This window comes from Mus musculus, chromosome 18 (genome assembly GCF_000001635.26).
Source record: "Mus musculus strain C57BL/6J chromosome 18, GRCm38.p6 C57BL/6J".
Taxonomy (NCBI): Eukaryota; Metazoa; Chordata; class Mammalia; order Rodentia; family Muridae; genus Mus; species Mus musculus.
The window spans coordinates 43340732-43355902 of NC_000084.6; the positions used below are offsets into that span (position 1 = coordinate 43340732).

A 15171-nucleotide genomic window follows, 5' to 3' on the forward strand; every position below is an offset into this window, starting at 1 on the left:
ACATGGGATACACCAGCAGAGGGCACGTGAGGTTAAGGTACCAGGTGGATAGGGTGAGTGTAGTGGTCTCTCCTGTTCTTCCTTTCTCCCTCCTTTCCCCTCTTCCTATCCAGACTTCACTTCTAGCAAGGAGAACCTGACTGCTTTCCTGGTTCTCCCAAATGCCTCTTACCCAGGGGAGTAGGATCACTAACTGCTGAGACATAAAAGAGCAGGTTGTCCATAAACATGGAAAAGTGGGAAATACTCAGAACCTCACCACTAGGAAGACATTTGGACACCTAGAAAGATTCCTCTCCCATTGGGAAAGAGTCCAGAAAGCCATAGAGCTGAAATACTTGGCCAGAAGTCAACTGGACTGCCCCTCAGCACCATAGTCACTCTGGCATGGATGTTCCTCAGGATCACTTAGCTGATGAATCACTCATCTTAGGTCTCTCTGCTACCAGATGGTCATCAGCACAGGACAGTAACGAGGCATGCCTGCCTGGGGAATCTTCTTTCACAATCAAGCACAGCCCACATCTCTAGTTTCTCAAACACACTGAGCCCAAGAGCCTATCACTAAAGACAAGGAACAAAATAAATAAAAAAAAATAAATAACAATAAAAACCTATGAACAAGGAGTTCAAGACACTGCAAGCCCTGGTTAAATTAACAACCGTGGACAGCACAGCAGAAGGCAGAAAGGCAAGGAGGACAGAGCCCTGGGTCATGAAGACCACAGTGTAAAAGCCATTCCACTCCTTTCTAAAATAACTTGTCCTGGCCTGAATGATCAGGTAGAGGGACCACACCCCTGCGATGAACTCTCAGGACTGGCCAGATGATGCTGTCTCTGGGACAGCCTTTGATTCAGAGATGCACACAGTTCCCAGGCAAGATAATCACAAATTCTTAAACGCTTGCTTGAGCCACTTCTTCATTGTTCCCTTCACTGGGAATTGAGGACAATAGATACCCTCTGGTATCATCTATTTCTGTCATGGTTAATACTGAATGAGGAACCACCAGGGAGATAAACGAACTAAGAAAACGGTGGATGAGAATGTTAGAGTACTAATGTCATTGCGGAAACTCTCCAAGCTAACCATACCCCAATTACAACCAATACTTTACTTGTTGATGGCTTGTTTAAGCCAGTTTTGACCTGGATCTTTGACTTCTATAATTATCACAATATTGGCTGGGGGGTGTCTATTTATGAATCTCAGATAATGTGAACTGACAGAGAACGGATGGAAAGTGAGTAGAAGATATACTAAATCTTGGAGAAATTAATTTGTGCTGTCATTTTTATTTCGGGCAAATTGCTTAACCCTCCTGAGCTTCACTTTACTTATTTGGCAGATGGAAGAAACCTTGGAACTCCAGTTGTAGACAGGGCTTCCTAGAGAGCATGGCAAGGAGCAGAAGAGATGTGGTTTCTACTACACTGGGCAGCCTGGAGAGGAAGGGAAAACCCACATGGTGCAGTGGGAGATTCACCATCCTGGGAGCACAAATCACCTTTCTTCCTGGCTTGTGAGATGAGATCAGCCGCGCTCTTGCTCATGACCTTGGTGACATAGAGGGGGCAGTTGGTCTGGCTGGCGACGGTGATGGCACGGAACACAGCCTCAGCTTCCAGCTACAAAAACAATTCCCAGCGATCAGTAAAGCAGAGCCCCTCACCCTTTCCAGGCCCTGCCTCTACGACAGGTGGTGATAAGGTACTTTGGTGAGGCTAGGAACAACCCAGGAGGATCTGAAATTACACAGCCTGAATCTGCTTCTGGGATTCATCTTCCCTGTTCTGTTCCTGGGCTTCCCTGTGTCTCTGTCCCTCAACAAAGGAGGAGAATAGCCTAGGACTGTGTCTAGGGCACTGTCTGTCATTGTACCTTTCTCCTCTCCTATAGTTGGCATAAAGGCCAACCCCCCAACAAAGCCACTACTTCCCAACCTCAGGGCAGAGTCTCTGGGAAAGCACAATCCTATCAACCCCAGCTGAAGGCCATCAGAAAGGCAAGGATATCAAGACATTTCCTGCAGCTATGGGGTCAGCAAAGGGTTAGTTCTATGTATGATTCCTTATTATGGTAATTCCCGAGCTTCGCAGCAGCACAGCCACTGTTTTTATTACTGATCTCTTTTAGCCTACTCCAACTTTAGAGTTCATGCTTTCAAATATGCCAGCTAAGCCAGCTGCACTTGACCCACGAGGGATACTTATTAGCTTGATTAAACAAGTGAGATGTGGGAGAGCCCAGGCTCCCTTGGGTGACTGAGAGTGAATCCTTGTTCTCTTAACCTCAGGTAGACCTCACAACCTCTCAGTGCTGCTGCTTTCCTGCCTAAGTGGGGGAACCAAAGAGTCCTGACATCTGGAGCCGTTGTAAGGATGAAAGGACCAATCCCTTTGAGCAATTAGTGCCTGGAACACTGGCCATTGGTGTGACTATTGGTCACAGTTTCTGAGCAATGAGAAGTCTGCTCTTGCCCAAATCCCGAGCCAGTCCAGCTCAGCCTGAAGTAGAGAGAGAGAGAGACACAGTGACAATTCCTCATTGAATCAGCTGCCATTCCTTTTCATATGGATATGACTTTCTGGGTTAGCTTGCATAGACCAATACTTGAAAAACAAATATGCCTCAAATGGCTTACAGATGTCTAGAGGCTGCATAATGCAAACCAGTCACTCCATGGTGACTGTGATTCAGCCGGCTTGAGGAACTGGTATGCTCCAGAAGGCTTTGGGGTACAGGTAAAGCCCTTTAGGCGCCCAGATACTGCACACTGGAGAATATGCTCAGTGCCTATTGTCTGCTTTCTGAACAGCATCACTTGAGATTACATCTGTTGGGGAGGGGGGCTTTGAACTGAAAAATCATTGCCTTTTCCTATACTCACTTCATACCTTTGCTGACCACTTCAGCAGCCCCATGACCTCAGCCCTGGCCCCTTTGATCCTGCTCCCTCCCAGCCCCGAAGGGTTTTCTGCACTTCGACAACGTGACTATCTTTAGAAGGTTACATCACGTTTCAACTTTACTCAAAAGAGCTTCTGGAGCTGGAGAGATTTACAGCTAAGTGGCCTTCTTACTAAAAAGGAGAAGGGACTGGGAAAGGTTGAGGTGGTGGGGGTGGAGCAAGGTTGAAAAAACAAACCAAGGAACAAAAATAGACTTTGCTGTGAAATCCCCTGGCTGTGTCTAAAGGAATCTGTTTTGCCAGCCTAGCCCTCCAGAGACCAGCATTTCCAGTTTCACAAACAGTGTTGACCACTGTGGCCAGCTAACACTACATAAACGATTTTCCAGTCCTTCAAACATGATCAGCCCATGGGTGACCTCTAACTTTTAGGTTCTTTATCCATACAATGCCAGTACCTTGAGTGGCAGGACCATGAATAATACCTGAGATAACACCTGGAGTTAGCACTGTCAGGAATAAATGTTTCTTACAAAGACCCTGGAATCATTAGGGCACTTTTTTTTTTCAGGAATGTTGTGTGTAACTGGAATGTTCATCATTAATTTACAGATAGTATCAACTGGCAGCATCGAGTAAGCTGGCCACATTCTACGTCTCCATCTGGATGCACCTGATACAAGTGTATTATTTGGCTTACAAAAATGTATAACCCCATTGTAATAGGAAACTTTCCCTATATCTGTGTTACATTTAAATTCTTGAATGCTGTAGAAGAGATAAGGGAAGAACTTAATGTTTAGGTTCTGCTTCTTCAGTGGAATTTGCCATAGAGGATTAGCTTAATTGACAAAGGGGGGGTAGGAGAAGGGGGTTGAGATCATGCAAGGTGGCAGTTCAGAACAACCCTGCTTTCAGATAGGTGGGCAAGTAATTCCAAGCTCTGAGCCCTGTGCCAGCAGCAGTTGCTGACATAAGAGACAAGAATCACTAGGCATATTGACTGTGAAAAGTCCTCCTTCCCACATTGTCAGTGTTTTAAAAGACTCATTGCAATATGAAAAAAAAAAAGTGCATAGAATTTCTCTAGAATCTGGCGTGATTAGCAAAGACTGAGACACACGGATCTCCTACTGAAGGCCTAAGGAGTGTAAAGCAACCGTAGGTCAGAGATGAGCATCTCTCTTCCACCTTCTAGCCAGAAGAGGTCTCTGTGAGAAGTCTCCCAACAATGATAGATTGAATCATAGATTCTATCACATTCTTCCAGCCTCACTTGTGTCTAAACTATGTGTGGATATGGCTCAGGCAGGGCCAAACAGAAACATTCCTGCTATAAAGTGAGTGACACGCTAGGACTGTGACAACCAGTCTCCCAGAAAACACTGATGAAAACAACCCTCACTGCCATCTTGGCTTTTTGCTGCATGCCCCTCCCTCCAACCCCCAACAAAACTCACCTCTTCCGGTCTGCTCAGAACGTGGCCTTCTGGGCCGGTTATCCCCATTTCCAGCATCCGTGCCTGCTCCTAAAATAAGAGAAACAAAGTGGAGAAAGTTCTTAGATGACTTTCAGCCAACATTTGGGAAAATAATATCTGTATGCTCTGGGCTAAAATGCATTCAAGGGGGAAAAGAATAAAATTTATATGTTGGGCAAATATTCATCTCCACATTTGGAGCAATACAGTCGAATCTTTAAATTTTTAACTGGTTTCTTTTTACTATTATTATTAAAAGGCAGATCATTTGATAAGAGTGTCCATGTTTTATCTACATTACCAGTAAAATGACACTTCTTCACCTCTTTCAGACCCACTCCCTGGGAACATCTCCTTGCCTGACTTGGTGGCTGGTTCAATCTTTCCTTTATTTCTATTCAACAAAAGGTGTTGAGCATCTGCTCCATGCTGTGCTCTGATTTAAGTAACTGGATTAAGGCCATGTAGCTTAAGGTTTAGGGCCAGATCCCCCAGCCTCTGGTCACCTGCCTTCTCTATCAAACTCATCTGGGCTCTGTTAGTCCAGGTGCAGACTTCCAACTCTATTCTGGCCTAATGAGATGCTACAGTTTCAAATTCTGATAACTCACATTTTAATATCAGCTTTGCCTCTAGGTTTGTGTATTTTAAATACATGAATAAGATGAATGAATTCAGAATTCAAGCAGAAAGAAAAACCATGCCTCTGGATACTATTACCTGAGTTACTGTTTTGCTAAAATCCTATTTACATTATAGGTGTGACAGAAAGGCCTGTTTCTTCTCATGGCTGACTCCTACTATTTTTATCCCAATGAATAAGGTTTATGGAGAAGCAGATGGCTGCTGAACACAGTTAGGGGTGGAAGGAGCCCTGGGCTGCTGTTGTCTGCAGTTACACCCTGAAATTATTAAGGCTAGCTCCTATCTCAGCCTTGTGGCCTGGGAGATCCTGGAAATGCAAGAGAGTTGACAGATGAAACAAGCCAGTCTCACCTGGTAACTACAAAGCAGAGAGTATTAAAAGGATTCTTCAGCCTCTTTTTTTGTGTTGTTGTTAGTATTCAAATTCAGGGGGATGCTAAGGGAAGTTCCTATATGTGGTGATTAACCTTGATGGTCAGTCTGTTGAGATCCAGGTATCACTTCACAAATCACAGAACACTGATCTCAGTCAGATAGGGTTAGTTTATTGAACATTGCCCCAAAACTGATGGGTAAGGGCCTCAGGTCAGACTGGGCAACTGTGACCTTGAGTCAAAATCCTATAGGACTTTTTAAGCCTGAAATCTACAGAGATCTGTGTCAAATTATTCCACCAATCAGGATTTAGAGATAGGGGATTTCCTGAGGAACAAGCCTTTAATTTACATTTATCCTGCTCACATTGGTTGGGGTATTTAACTGAAGCTGGGGACTTGACTTGTCTAACATTCATGTCATAACAGTATGGACCTTGTCTAAAGTTCATGTCTCAACTTGCCAACCAGGATGTCAGTTACCCGCACACATGTCTCTTTCTGTCAAGTGAGGTATCAGTTCCCAGAGACGTCTTGGGAATTTAAACTTTATTTGACCCCTACTCAAAATGGAAGTCTTATTCTAAATAGGTTCAGGTGTCTCTCTTATGTTGCGGCCCATCCCAGGGGCAGCTTATAAAGGCAAAGACCATAAAAGGTCATACACAGGTGCAGGATGCGTGGCTGAGTGGTTGGTTCAGGTCCAAGCTTATTGTGGCTAACAATACAAAGCAGTTCTAACTGACTTCTGTTGTGATTGGCTTCCAAGCACAGCAAAGCACAGAACATCCTAGTGATAGCAGTAACAACATGTGAGAAAGTTTCCTTATGGCATTAGTGATAGCACAAAATGGCAAGCTAGACAGGTTAACAGTTACCTCCACCCTAACAGTTTACCCACAATTGACTGACTTTGTGATCACCTAGGAGACTAGATTGGTTGAGGCATACTTCTGGGTGTGTCTAGGGATTAACTGAGGGTGGGCCAAATTGTTCCAGACAAATCAATCAATCAACAGAAAGCCAAGGGCTCAGCACTCGGGAGGCAGAGGCAGGCAGATATCTGAGTTCAAGGCTGTTCAGGTATATAGATCTAGTTCCAGGACAGCTAGAGCTACACAGAGAAACCCTGTCTCAGAAAAACAAACCAAACAAACAAATCGACCATTCTCATTGATTGAAATCTGGACATATTTTCTGCCAGGCTCCAGTGAGAGTCCTCCCTTACAAGGCACATAAAGGTTAAAGTTTATAATTAAACATCTTCTGCCTTGTATAAACCATCTTCTGGTCACATGTGTTAACCCAGATTGTCAAGTTTATCAAGGTCAAGGTCACTCTTAACACACTGCTCCCATGAGTACATCTTAACAATAATGATGTCACTGTTCTGGTCACAGCACAGCTGTGGCCTATTCCAATGAGGAAGTGACCCTTGCTTTGTTTTTGCTTGGAATATAGTAAATACAGAGTAAATAGGTTTTCAATTTTTTTTGTTTATTTTAATTCAAATATGATTACATTACTTTTCCCTTTCCCTTCTTCCTTCCAACCCCTCCCATTTACCCATCCCTCACTCCCTCTCAAAAGCATGACCTGTTAGCCCGTTTTTTTTTTTAATTATAATTGTTACATATATGTAACAGCAAAAACATATAAGCAACCTGTGGAGTCTTTTTGGAGGGGCTTGTATGCACATAATTTCAGGGCTAACTAATTTGTATTAGATAACCAGTCACCGACTCATCCTGGGAAAGGCTAATTCTCGTTTGTTTTCAATAGTCATTTGTGGCCTGTAATTCTTTGCCTAGAGTTGAGGCCCCATGAGATTTTGTTCTTCTAGATTATCATATCTATTAGCGTTCTTGCCTGGGTTCTGTTTTGACAGCTATAAGGTGGTGTTAACGTGGGTGAAGTTTCCCAGTTGTTTCTGGGAGACACAGGCTCACAGCTGATTTCCTAGTCCTGTGGTTCTTACAACCTTTCTGATTCCTCTAATGGTCCTTGAGGGTTAGAGGAGCTCTGTTGTAGGTGTATCCACTGAGGCAGAACCTCTCTGGGTTTGACCCAGTGCAATTTTCCGTGATTGCCTCTGTCCACTGCAAAGGGAAGCTTCTATAATGAGGAGTGGGAGATACATTTCTCTGTGGGTTTAAGGACATTCCTCAGTGTGTCATTTAAGAAAGCTCAGCCTAGCTTGGCAATTTGGAAGATTTGGAAATTGTCCTTGTTTGTACCCAAAGGAGATTTCATTTTTCTTTTTTGCAGAAGCAGAGCAGGAAAACTCTGAGGGGAGCAGCTGCCTTCATTTAGATGACATGATATAATCTTCAGCTCAAGCCTAATCTAATAAATATGCACTAGAAACACATCCAAATGGAAAAATGCCCCAATTCCTCTTCCTTATGGAGAACAGACCTTTCCAAGGTCAGAAAGAGGTGGAATGAAGTGGAGGCCAGGGAGCATCTGCACTGAGTAGCCACAGAGAGGACAATTCTCCAACCAAGCAATGACACTACAGGCCCTATAGTATCTACAGGCCTGAAATACAAGGAGGAGGTTGGATTCCATGGCAACAGAGGAAGAGCTGGGGCCACTGGCTGCAGGGCTGAACACATGGAAAGAGGGGAGGGTTTACAGTTCTAGCACCCATGGGTTCATCAGGCAAACGGTGATTTCCCTCGACGTGAAAAGATTTCATTAAATTTGGGGGTGGGGGAGACACGGGAAGAAAGCATATCACTGCACTAATTAGCTTTCTTGGTCACAAGGCGGAGGAAATTGCATACTTAGCTCACCTCCTCCACTCTTAAGATACTGCTGAGTTTTCATCTTAGCCATTCTGACTGGTGTGAGGTGGAATCTCAGGGTTGTTTTGATTTGCATTTCCCTGATGATTAAGGATGTTGAACATTTTTGCAGGTGCTTCTCAGCCATTCGGTATTCCTCAGGTGAGAATTCTTTGTTTAGCTCTGAGCCCCATTTTTTAATGGGGTTATTTGATTTTCTGGAGTTCATCTTCTTGAGTTCTTTATATATATTGGATATTAGTTCCCTATCTGATTTAGGATAGGTAAAGATCCTTTCCCAATCTGTTGGTGGCCTTTTTGTCTTATTGACGGTGTCTTTTGCCTTGCAGAAGCTTTGCAATTTTATTAGGCCCCATTTGTAGACTCTCGATCTTACAGCACAAGCCATTGCTGTTCTATTCAGGAATTTTTCCCCTGTACCGATATCTTCGAGGGTTTTCCCTACTTTCTCCTCTATAAGTTTCAGTGTCTCTGGTTTTATGTGGAGTTCCTTAATCCACTTAGATTTGACCTTGGTACAAGGAGATAGGAATGGATCAATTCGCATTCTTCTACATGATAACCGCCAGTTGTGCAAGCACCATTTGTTGAAGATGCTGTCTTTTTTCCACTGGATGGTTTTTGCTCCCTTGTCAAAGATCAAGTGACCATAGGTGTGTGGGTTCATTTCTGGGTCTTCAATTCTATTCCATTAGTCTACTTGTCTGTCACTATACCAGTACCATGCATTTTTTTTTTTATCACAATTGCTCTGTAGTACAGCGTTAGGTCAGGCATGGTGATTCCACCAGAGGTTCTTTTATCCTTGAGAAGAGTTTTTGCTATCCTAGGTTTTTTGTTATTCCAGATGAATTTGCCGATTGCCCTTTCTAATTCGTTTAAGAATTGAATTGGAATTTTGATGGGGATTGCATTGAATCTGTAGATTGCTTTTGGCAAGATAGCCATTTTTACAATGTTGATCCTGCCAATCCATGAGCATGGGAGATCTTTCCATCTTCTGAGATCTTCTTTAATTTCTTTCTTCAGAGACTTGAAGTTCTTATCATACAGATCTTTCACTTCCTTAGTTAGAGTCACGCCAAGGTATTTTATATTATTTGTGACTATTGAGAAGGGTGTTGTTTCCCTAATTTCTTCCTCAGCCTGTTTATCCTTTGTGTACAGAAAGGCCATTGACTTGTTTGAGTTAATTTTATATCCAGCTACTTCATTGAAGCTGTTTATCAGGCTTAAGAGTTCTCTGGTGGAATTTTTAGGGTCACTTATATATACTATCATATCATCTGCAAAAAGTGATATTTTGACTTCCTCTTTTCCAATTTGTATCCCCTTTGATCTCCTTTTGTTGTCGAATTGCTCTGGCTAGGACTTCAAGTACAATGTTGAATAGGTAGGGAGAAAGTGGGCAGCCTTTTCTAGTCCCTGATTTTAGTGGGATTGCTTCCAGCTTCTCACCATTTACTTTGATGTTGGCTCCTAGTTTGCTGTAGATTGCTTTTATCATGTTTAGGTATGGGCCTTGAATTCCTGATCTTTCCAAGACTTTTATCATGAATGGGTGTTGGATTTTGTCAAATGCTTTCTCAGCATCTAACGAGATGATCATGTGGTTTTTGTCTTTGAGTTTGTTTATGTACTGGATTACGTTGATGGATTTCCGTATATTGAACCATCCCTGCATCCCTGGGATGAAACCTACTTGGTCAGGATGGATGATTGTTTTGATGTGTTCTTGGATTCTTTCTTAATACTCAGATCTTCATTGTTGAAAGGGGTTAGGTTACTCCTGGACTAGGATGGCACTCCAGGGCTTCCCCAAAAACGTTAGTCAAAGGTGTTTTGGGCACCCTCAAACTAACAACTTTTTTTTCTTTCTTAATACTCAGATCTTCATTGTTGAAAGGGGTTAGGTTACTCCTGGACTAAGATGGCACTCCAGGGCTTCCCCAAAAACGTTAGTCAAAGGTGTTTTGGGCACCCTCAAACTAACAACTTGTTTTTCTTTCTTAATACTCAGATCTTCATTGTTGAAAGGGGTTAGGTTACTCCTGGACTAGGATGGCACTCCAGGGCTTCCCCAAAAACGTTAGTCAAAGGTGTTTTGGGCACCCTCAAGGGTACATTTGAGAATTTGTAGTCTCTGATTTCTCCTATACTTGGATCTTCTAGTCTTAAACCAACGGTGCACTTCAGATTCTCCCAGATACAGTTGCCTTGCAAGGCCCTTCTTCGTGATCACATCAGGGTACTGAACTTCTTGGAAAACGCTCTCCAGTTTGCTCAGCTGCCAGGTGGTGAGACCTCTGCGGATCCGTGGTCGAGTGCGCCGGGGCTGAGGCTGAGGCTGAGGCTGTGGCTGAGGCTGAGGCTGTGGCTGAGGCTGTGGCTGAGGCTGAGGCTGTGGCTGAGGCTGTGGCTGAGGCTGAGGCTGAGGCTGTGGCTGAGGCTGTGGCTGTGGCTGTGGCTGTGGCTGAGGCTGAGGCTGAGGCTGAGGCTGAGGCTGTGGCTGTGGCTGTGGCTGTGGCTGTGGCTGTGGCTGTGGCTGTGGCTGTGGCTGTGGCTGTGGCTGTGGCTGTGGCTGTGGCTGTGGCTGTGGCTGTGGAGCTCTGGCACCTAAGGTCTCCCATCCCTCCAACTGTAGCTGTCTCGGACTTTGACGGCTCCCTTGGCTTGAGAAGTCGACGTCACCCACAAGGTAGAAGTTCAAGTTGACCACGAGGTTCATATCACCCGGTTGGTTCAGGATGCCCTGATACTCGGGGTTGTCCACGAAGTCTAGAGCATATTCATGGAAAACGCTGTTCTCTTCTGCATCTCTTCCCTCTTGCTCACCCTCAATTTCCACTTGAATCACAGGGTCCGCCAAGCTGTCCATGAGGTTCATATCACCCGGTTGGTTCAGGATGCCCTGGTACTCGGGGTTGTCCACGAAGTCTAGAGCATATTCATGGAAAACGCTGTTCTCTTCTGCATCTCTTCCCTCTTGCTCACCCTCAATTTCCACTTGAATCACGGGGTCCTCCAAGCTGTCCATGAGGTTCATATCACCCGGTTGGTTCAGGATGCCCTGGTACTCGGGGTTGTCCACGAAGTCTAGAGCATATTCATGGAAAACGCTGTTCTCTTCTGCATCTCTTCCCTCTTGTTCATCCTCAATTTCCACTTGAATCACAGGGTCCTCCAAGCTGTCCATAAGGTTCATATCACCCGGTTGGTTCAGGATGCCCTGGTACTCGGGGTTGTCCACGAAGTCTAGAGCATATTCATGGAAAACGCTGTTCTCTTCTGCATCTCTTACCTCTTGTTCATCCTCAATTTTCACTTGAATCACGGGGTCCTCCATGTTGTAGAAATTGGGCTTATAGTTATGGCTTATGTGTTCCATGCCTTGAACTCTGTAGAAGTAGCCTTGCCCTCACAAATAAGGACGTGGTCGGCGTAGTCCAACAGTCAGTGTCTGTCTTACTCCGACGAGGCTGGCAATCCCAGAGTTGTTCAGTGCACGAATCTGGACTTCACAGGCTCAATCTGGCGCAGAATGCTGAAAGGAATCCTGTTGTGCTATGTTGTGCAGTCTTCCGACTTTGTTGAACTCGCAACGAGCTCAGTGAAGGAGCGACGACCAGCAAGACAAGGAAACTTGCCAGCAAGACTGAGCGCAAGTGGCCGAAAAGCGAAATTTCCCTTCTAGCGCATCCTTTTATCTGGGTTGAGCCAAAAGGCTCCGCCCACATTTAGGGAGGGTCTCATGTCATGTGGTCAGTGCAGAAAAGTAGCACACACCTTTAATCCCTGCATTCCGGAGGTAGGGGGCAAGAGGATCTCTTTTGAGTTCCATGGGGACCAGTATAGTGTATATAGAAAGTTCCAGACCAGCCAGAGCTAGTTAGTAAGATGCTATCTCAGAAGGGGTATGGGTATGGGGTGAGGAGAAGAGTAAGAGGTAAAGGAGGGGGCGTAGGGATGGGAGGGCGTAAAGAGGGAAGGGAGGGAGGGGGGGGCTGTGCGTGGATTTGCTCAGGAATTTGGTTTTATTGATTCCAGATGCAATTAAAAGGACAACCAAGACCACAGACACTCTCTTCTTTCTACTCCAGTCAAACATTTCTAGATGTAAACTCTTTTAGGGACAGAAGACTTACTTAGAAGGTCACTTTTAGACATTCCTGTCTTCACTTCATAACTAAATAAATATCTAAGTTGAAGTTGCTGCCTCAAAATTAAAAACAAGTGAAAAATACATCAGATAAACTATAAACAAAAGCTATACATGTAGTAACAGGATTTATGGTGACATTAATCTGAAGATTCTTTTTCTTTGTTTGGTTGGGTTTTAGTTTTCTGAAACAGGTCTTACTATATAGCTTTGGTTGTCTTGGAACTCACAGTGCCTACCTTTCTTCTGCCTCCTTAGTGCTGGGGTTAAAGGTATACACTACTACCTGACCTTGAAAAGTAAGACTTGTTTTTGTGTTTTGTTGTGATTTTGAGAGTCCTTTTCTGTGTAGTCCTGGATGTTCTTAAACTGGATTTTTAGGCCAGGCCGGCCTCAAACTCAGAGAACCTGCTGCCTCTGCCTCCAGAGTGCTGGGATTGGGATTAAAGGTATTTGCCACCACTGCCTGGCTGAAGATCAATTCTTCAAGAACTGAGGCCTACTGCTTCGAGCAAAGAATAAAAAGCTTGCTATCACATCTAATTATCTTGAACATTTGATGATCCCCCTGTCTCTGCAGCCCCAAAGTTGGAAGTAAATTCTGAGCCCAGAACTGTAAGCTTTTTTGAGTATGGATTATGTCTTTAGCAATGTGTTTATGTTAGCAGAGTCATGAACACTTGGGGGCATTCAAGTCATGCTGAAGAGAGGAAATGGATGGTATGCAGACCCATGCTCACCCAGAATGCTCACTCTATGCAGTTACCTGGGCAATGATATCTCCATTCTCGGCATGAACTTGAGCAATGGCCCCCAGCTCTCCCAGGCAGGTGAAGATCTCATAGAGCTAAAACAGAAATGAACAGCATCACAGGCTCCTTTAGCAGCTTGACATAAATGCCAGTTTCTAAAGCCAGGACTAAAACTGTCTTAAAACAGAGAGGAATGTAGTCCAAAAGACATTTTAGGAGGCTTTGTCTCTATAAAAGATTTGTCAGGAATTGCATACAGTCCAGACCAATATCTAAGAAGCATTCTCTCAGGCATCCAGATCTAATGGTGTAATTTTCCATTGATCTTAGACATGGTACCAGAATTCTTTTCACTAAGTGCTACAACAGCTCCCAAGAGCCTGGTCAAAGCCAATGCACATATTCAAACTCTTACCCTGAGCCTTTCAAGACAAAATTACCCTTACTCTCCACCAAGAAGTCAAGAGTACTAATTGCTTGCATTTCCCACGATTGTTTCAGGTCTATCAAAACTCATGTACATTCATGATTTTCCAGGAAAAGCCAAACTGGCACAAATATGACAGCCAAGCGGGTACAACTGGCAGGAAGCCCACCTGATTCTATAAGGCAGAGACACCCATATTTTCACTGCATTTGTAAGAGTTTTGCAGACAACAGCTTTCCCTTATTCAAGCACCTCTCTGCTTTGCCATAGGCACCCAACCCATAACTTTCTTTAAAATGAAGTATTACTACAAGGTCTTCAATATACAACCTGGCACAGTGACCTCCCACAAGTAACCACAGAGACTCATGTCCCAATGGCCAGGGTCATCAGCAACAATAGGAAACCCACTCAGACCATCCAAACCACACAGCCAAATGGGTTGTTACCTCTGTGTTGGACACTTGATATAAATCCTTGTAGGCCATGTAAACCATGAAGGAGTTAACGCCTGCCAGACAAGAAAACAGAAAATGTCAGGAAAAAGACAATATTAATTATTAACTACCACCTTCTCATGTTTATCACACACACACACACACACACACACGCCCTGAGCACATGACTTAAGTGCCTGTCCAAAAGAAGTGAAGACATTTAGAATGCTTTTTATCGTATCATGCCCTTTCTTGTTCTGTAAAATCCATAGTTTGTAAATAGTGTCTTGACAGAATGGTGTCTCCCTTTTGCATCTTTTGCTAACCCCAACTCCCAGCATTGCAGAGTTTAGGAGATCAATAATTGATATTGTTTGAGGAAGCAGATACCAAGAAGTTGCACTAACATACCAGCTGCGCATAGACACCAGGGGTCGTAGGACCTGAATGTACCACCACACCGCAATCACCCGGGAGCGCTTACCTTCTGGGCTTCTGTTTCCTTCCCTTGTAAATTAGAAAATAACCCCCACCTCATAAGGAAGTAGTTCACCATTAAAGGAGCCCATGCTTTAAAGGCGTTTAGTCCCTGTGAGGCAAGCATATGGTCTCCATTGGGGTGCGTGTATTTCACTATTTGGTGACTGAGTGTTATATACTAAGCTGCAGGCTGCTGTGCCTAAGAGGAGCAAGAAGACAATAAAACTAACCTTAAAACTACTTCTGGGGTAGGTCTGGAGATGGGACAAGCTTCTAATCCTATTATTGGGTAGGCAGATTGCTATGAATTTTCCTTCCTATCCCTTGGTACACCCCATGAGTTTTGCCAGTAGGCTGGGCTACATAAAAAGTATCTGGCCACCCAGTAAGGCTTTGTATCAGAATAAAATAAAAGCCAAATCTCTGAAAGTCCTATATCCTCCCTAAAAATCTGTTTGTAAGTAGTACAAGGCATGCACTTACATGATATATTATTTTCTGTCATGGAACCTATACTTTTGAGTACATACATACACAGCACATGTACACATGCATTCACACAAACATAGCACATATGCACATTTTTTTCTAGTATACTATTTCCCCTCCATTCTCTACAATTTGTTTAAAGAATAAACCAGGTGGTAGTGGCACATGACTTTAATCCCACCACTCAGAAGGCAGAGGCAGGC

The 15171-nt window shown here is 44.0% G+C and overlaps 1 protein-coding gene across 3 annotated transcripts in view; it reads right to left on the reverse strand.

The window, feature by feature from the left end:
- Dpysl3 (dihydropyrimidinase-like 3) overlaps positions 1-15171 on the reverse strand; it is a 117308-nt gene that overhangs the window by 19753 nt on the left and 82384 nt on the right. For all 3 annotated transcript variants that reach the window (NM_001291455.1, NM_009468.5, NM_001136086.2), the window contains exons 5-8: positions 14012-14073; positions 13150-13230; positions 4375-4443; positions 1511-1631 (exon numbers count right to left, since the gene is read on the reverse strand). In NM_001291455.1, the coding sequence (NP_001278384.1) occupies positions 1511-1631; positions 4375-4443; positions 13150-13230; positions 14012-14073 (333 nt within the window). The remainder of the gene's footprint in view (positions 1-1510; positions 1632-4374; positions 4444-13149; positions 13231-14011; positions 14074-15171) is intronic.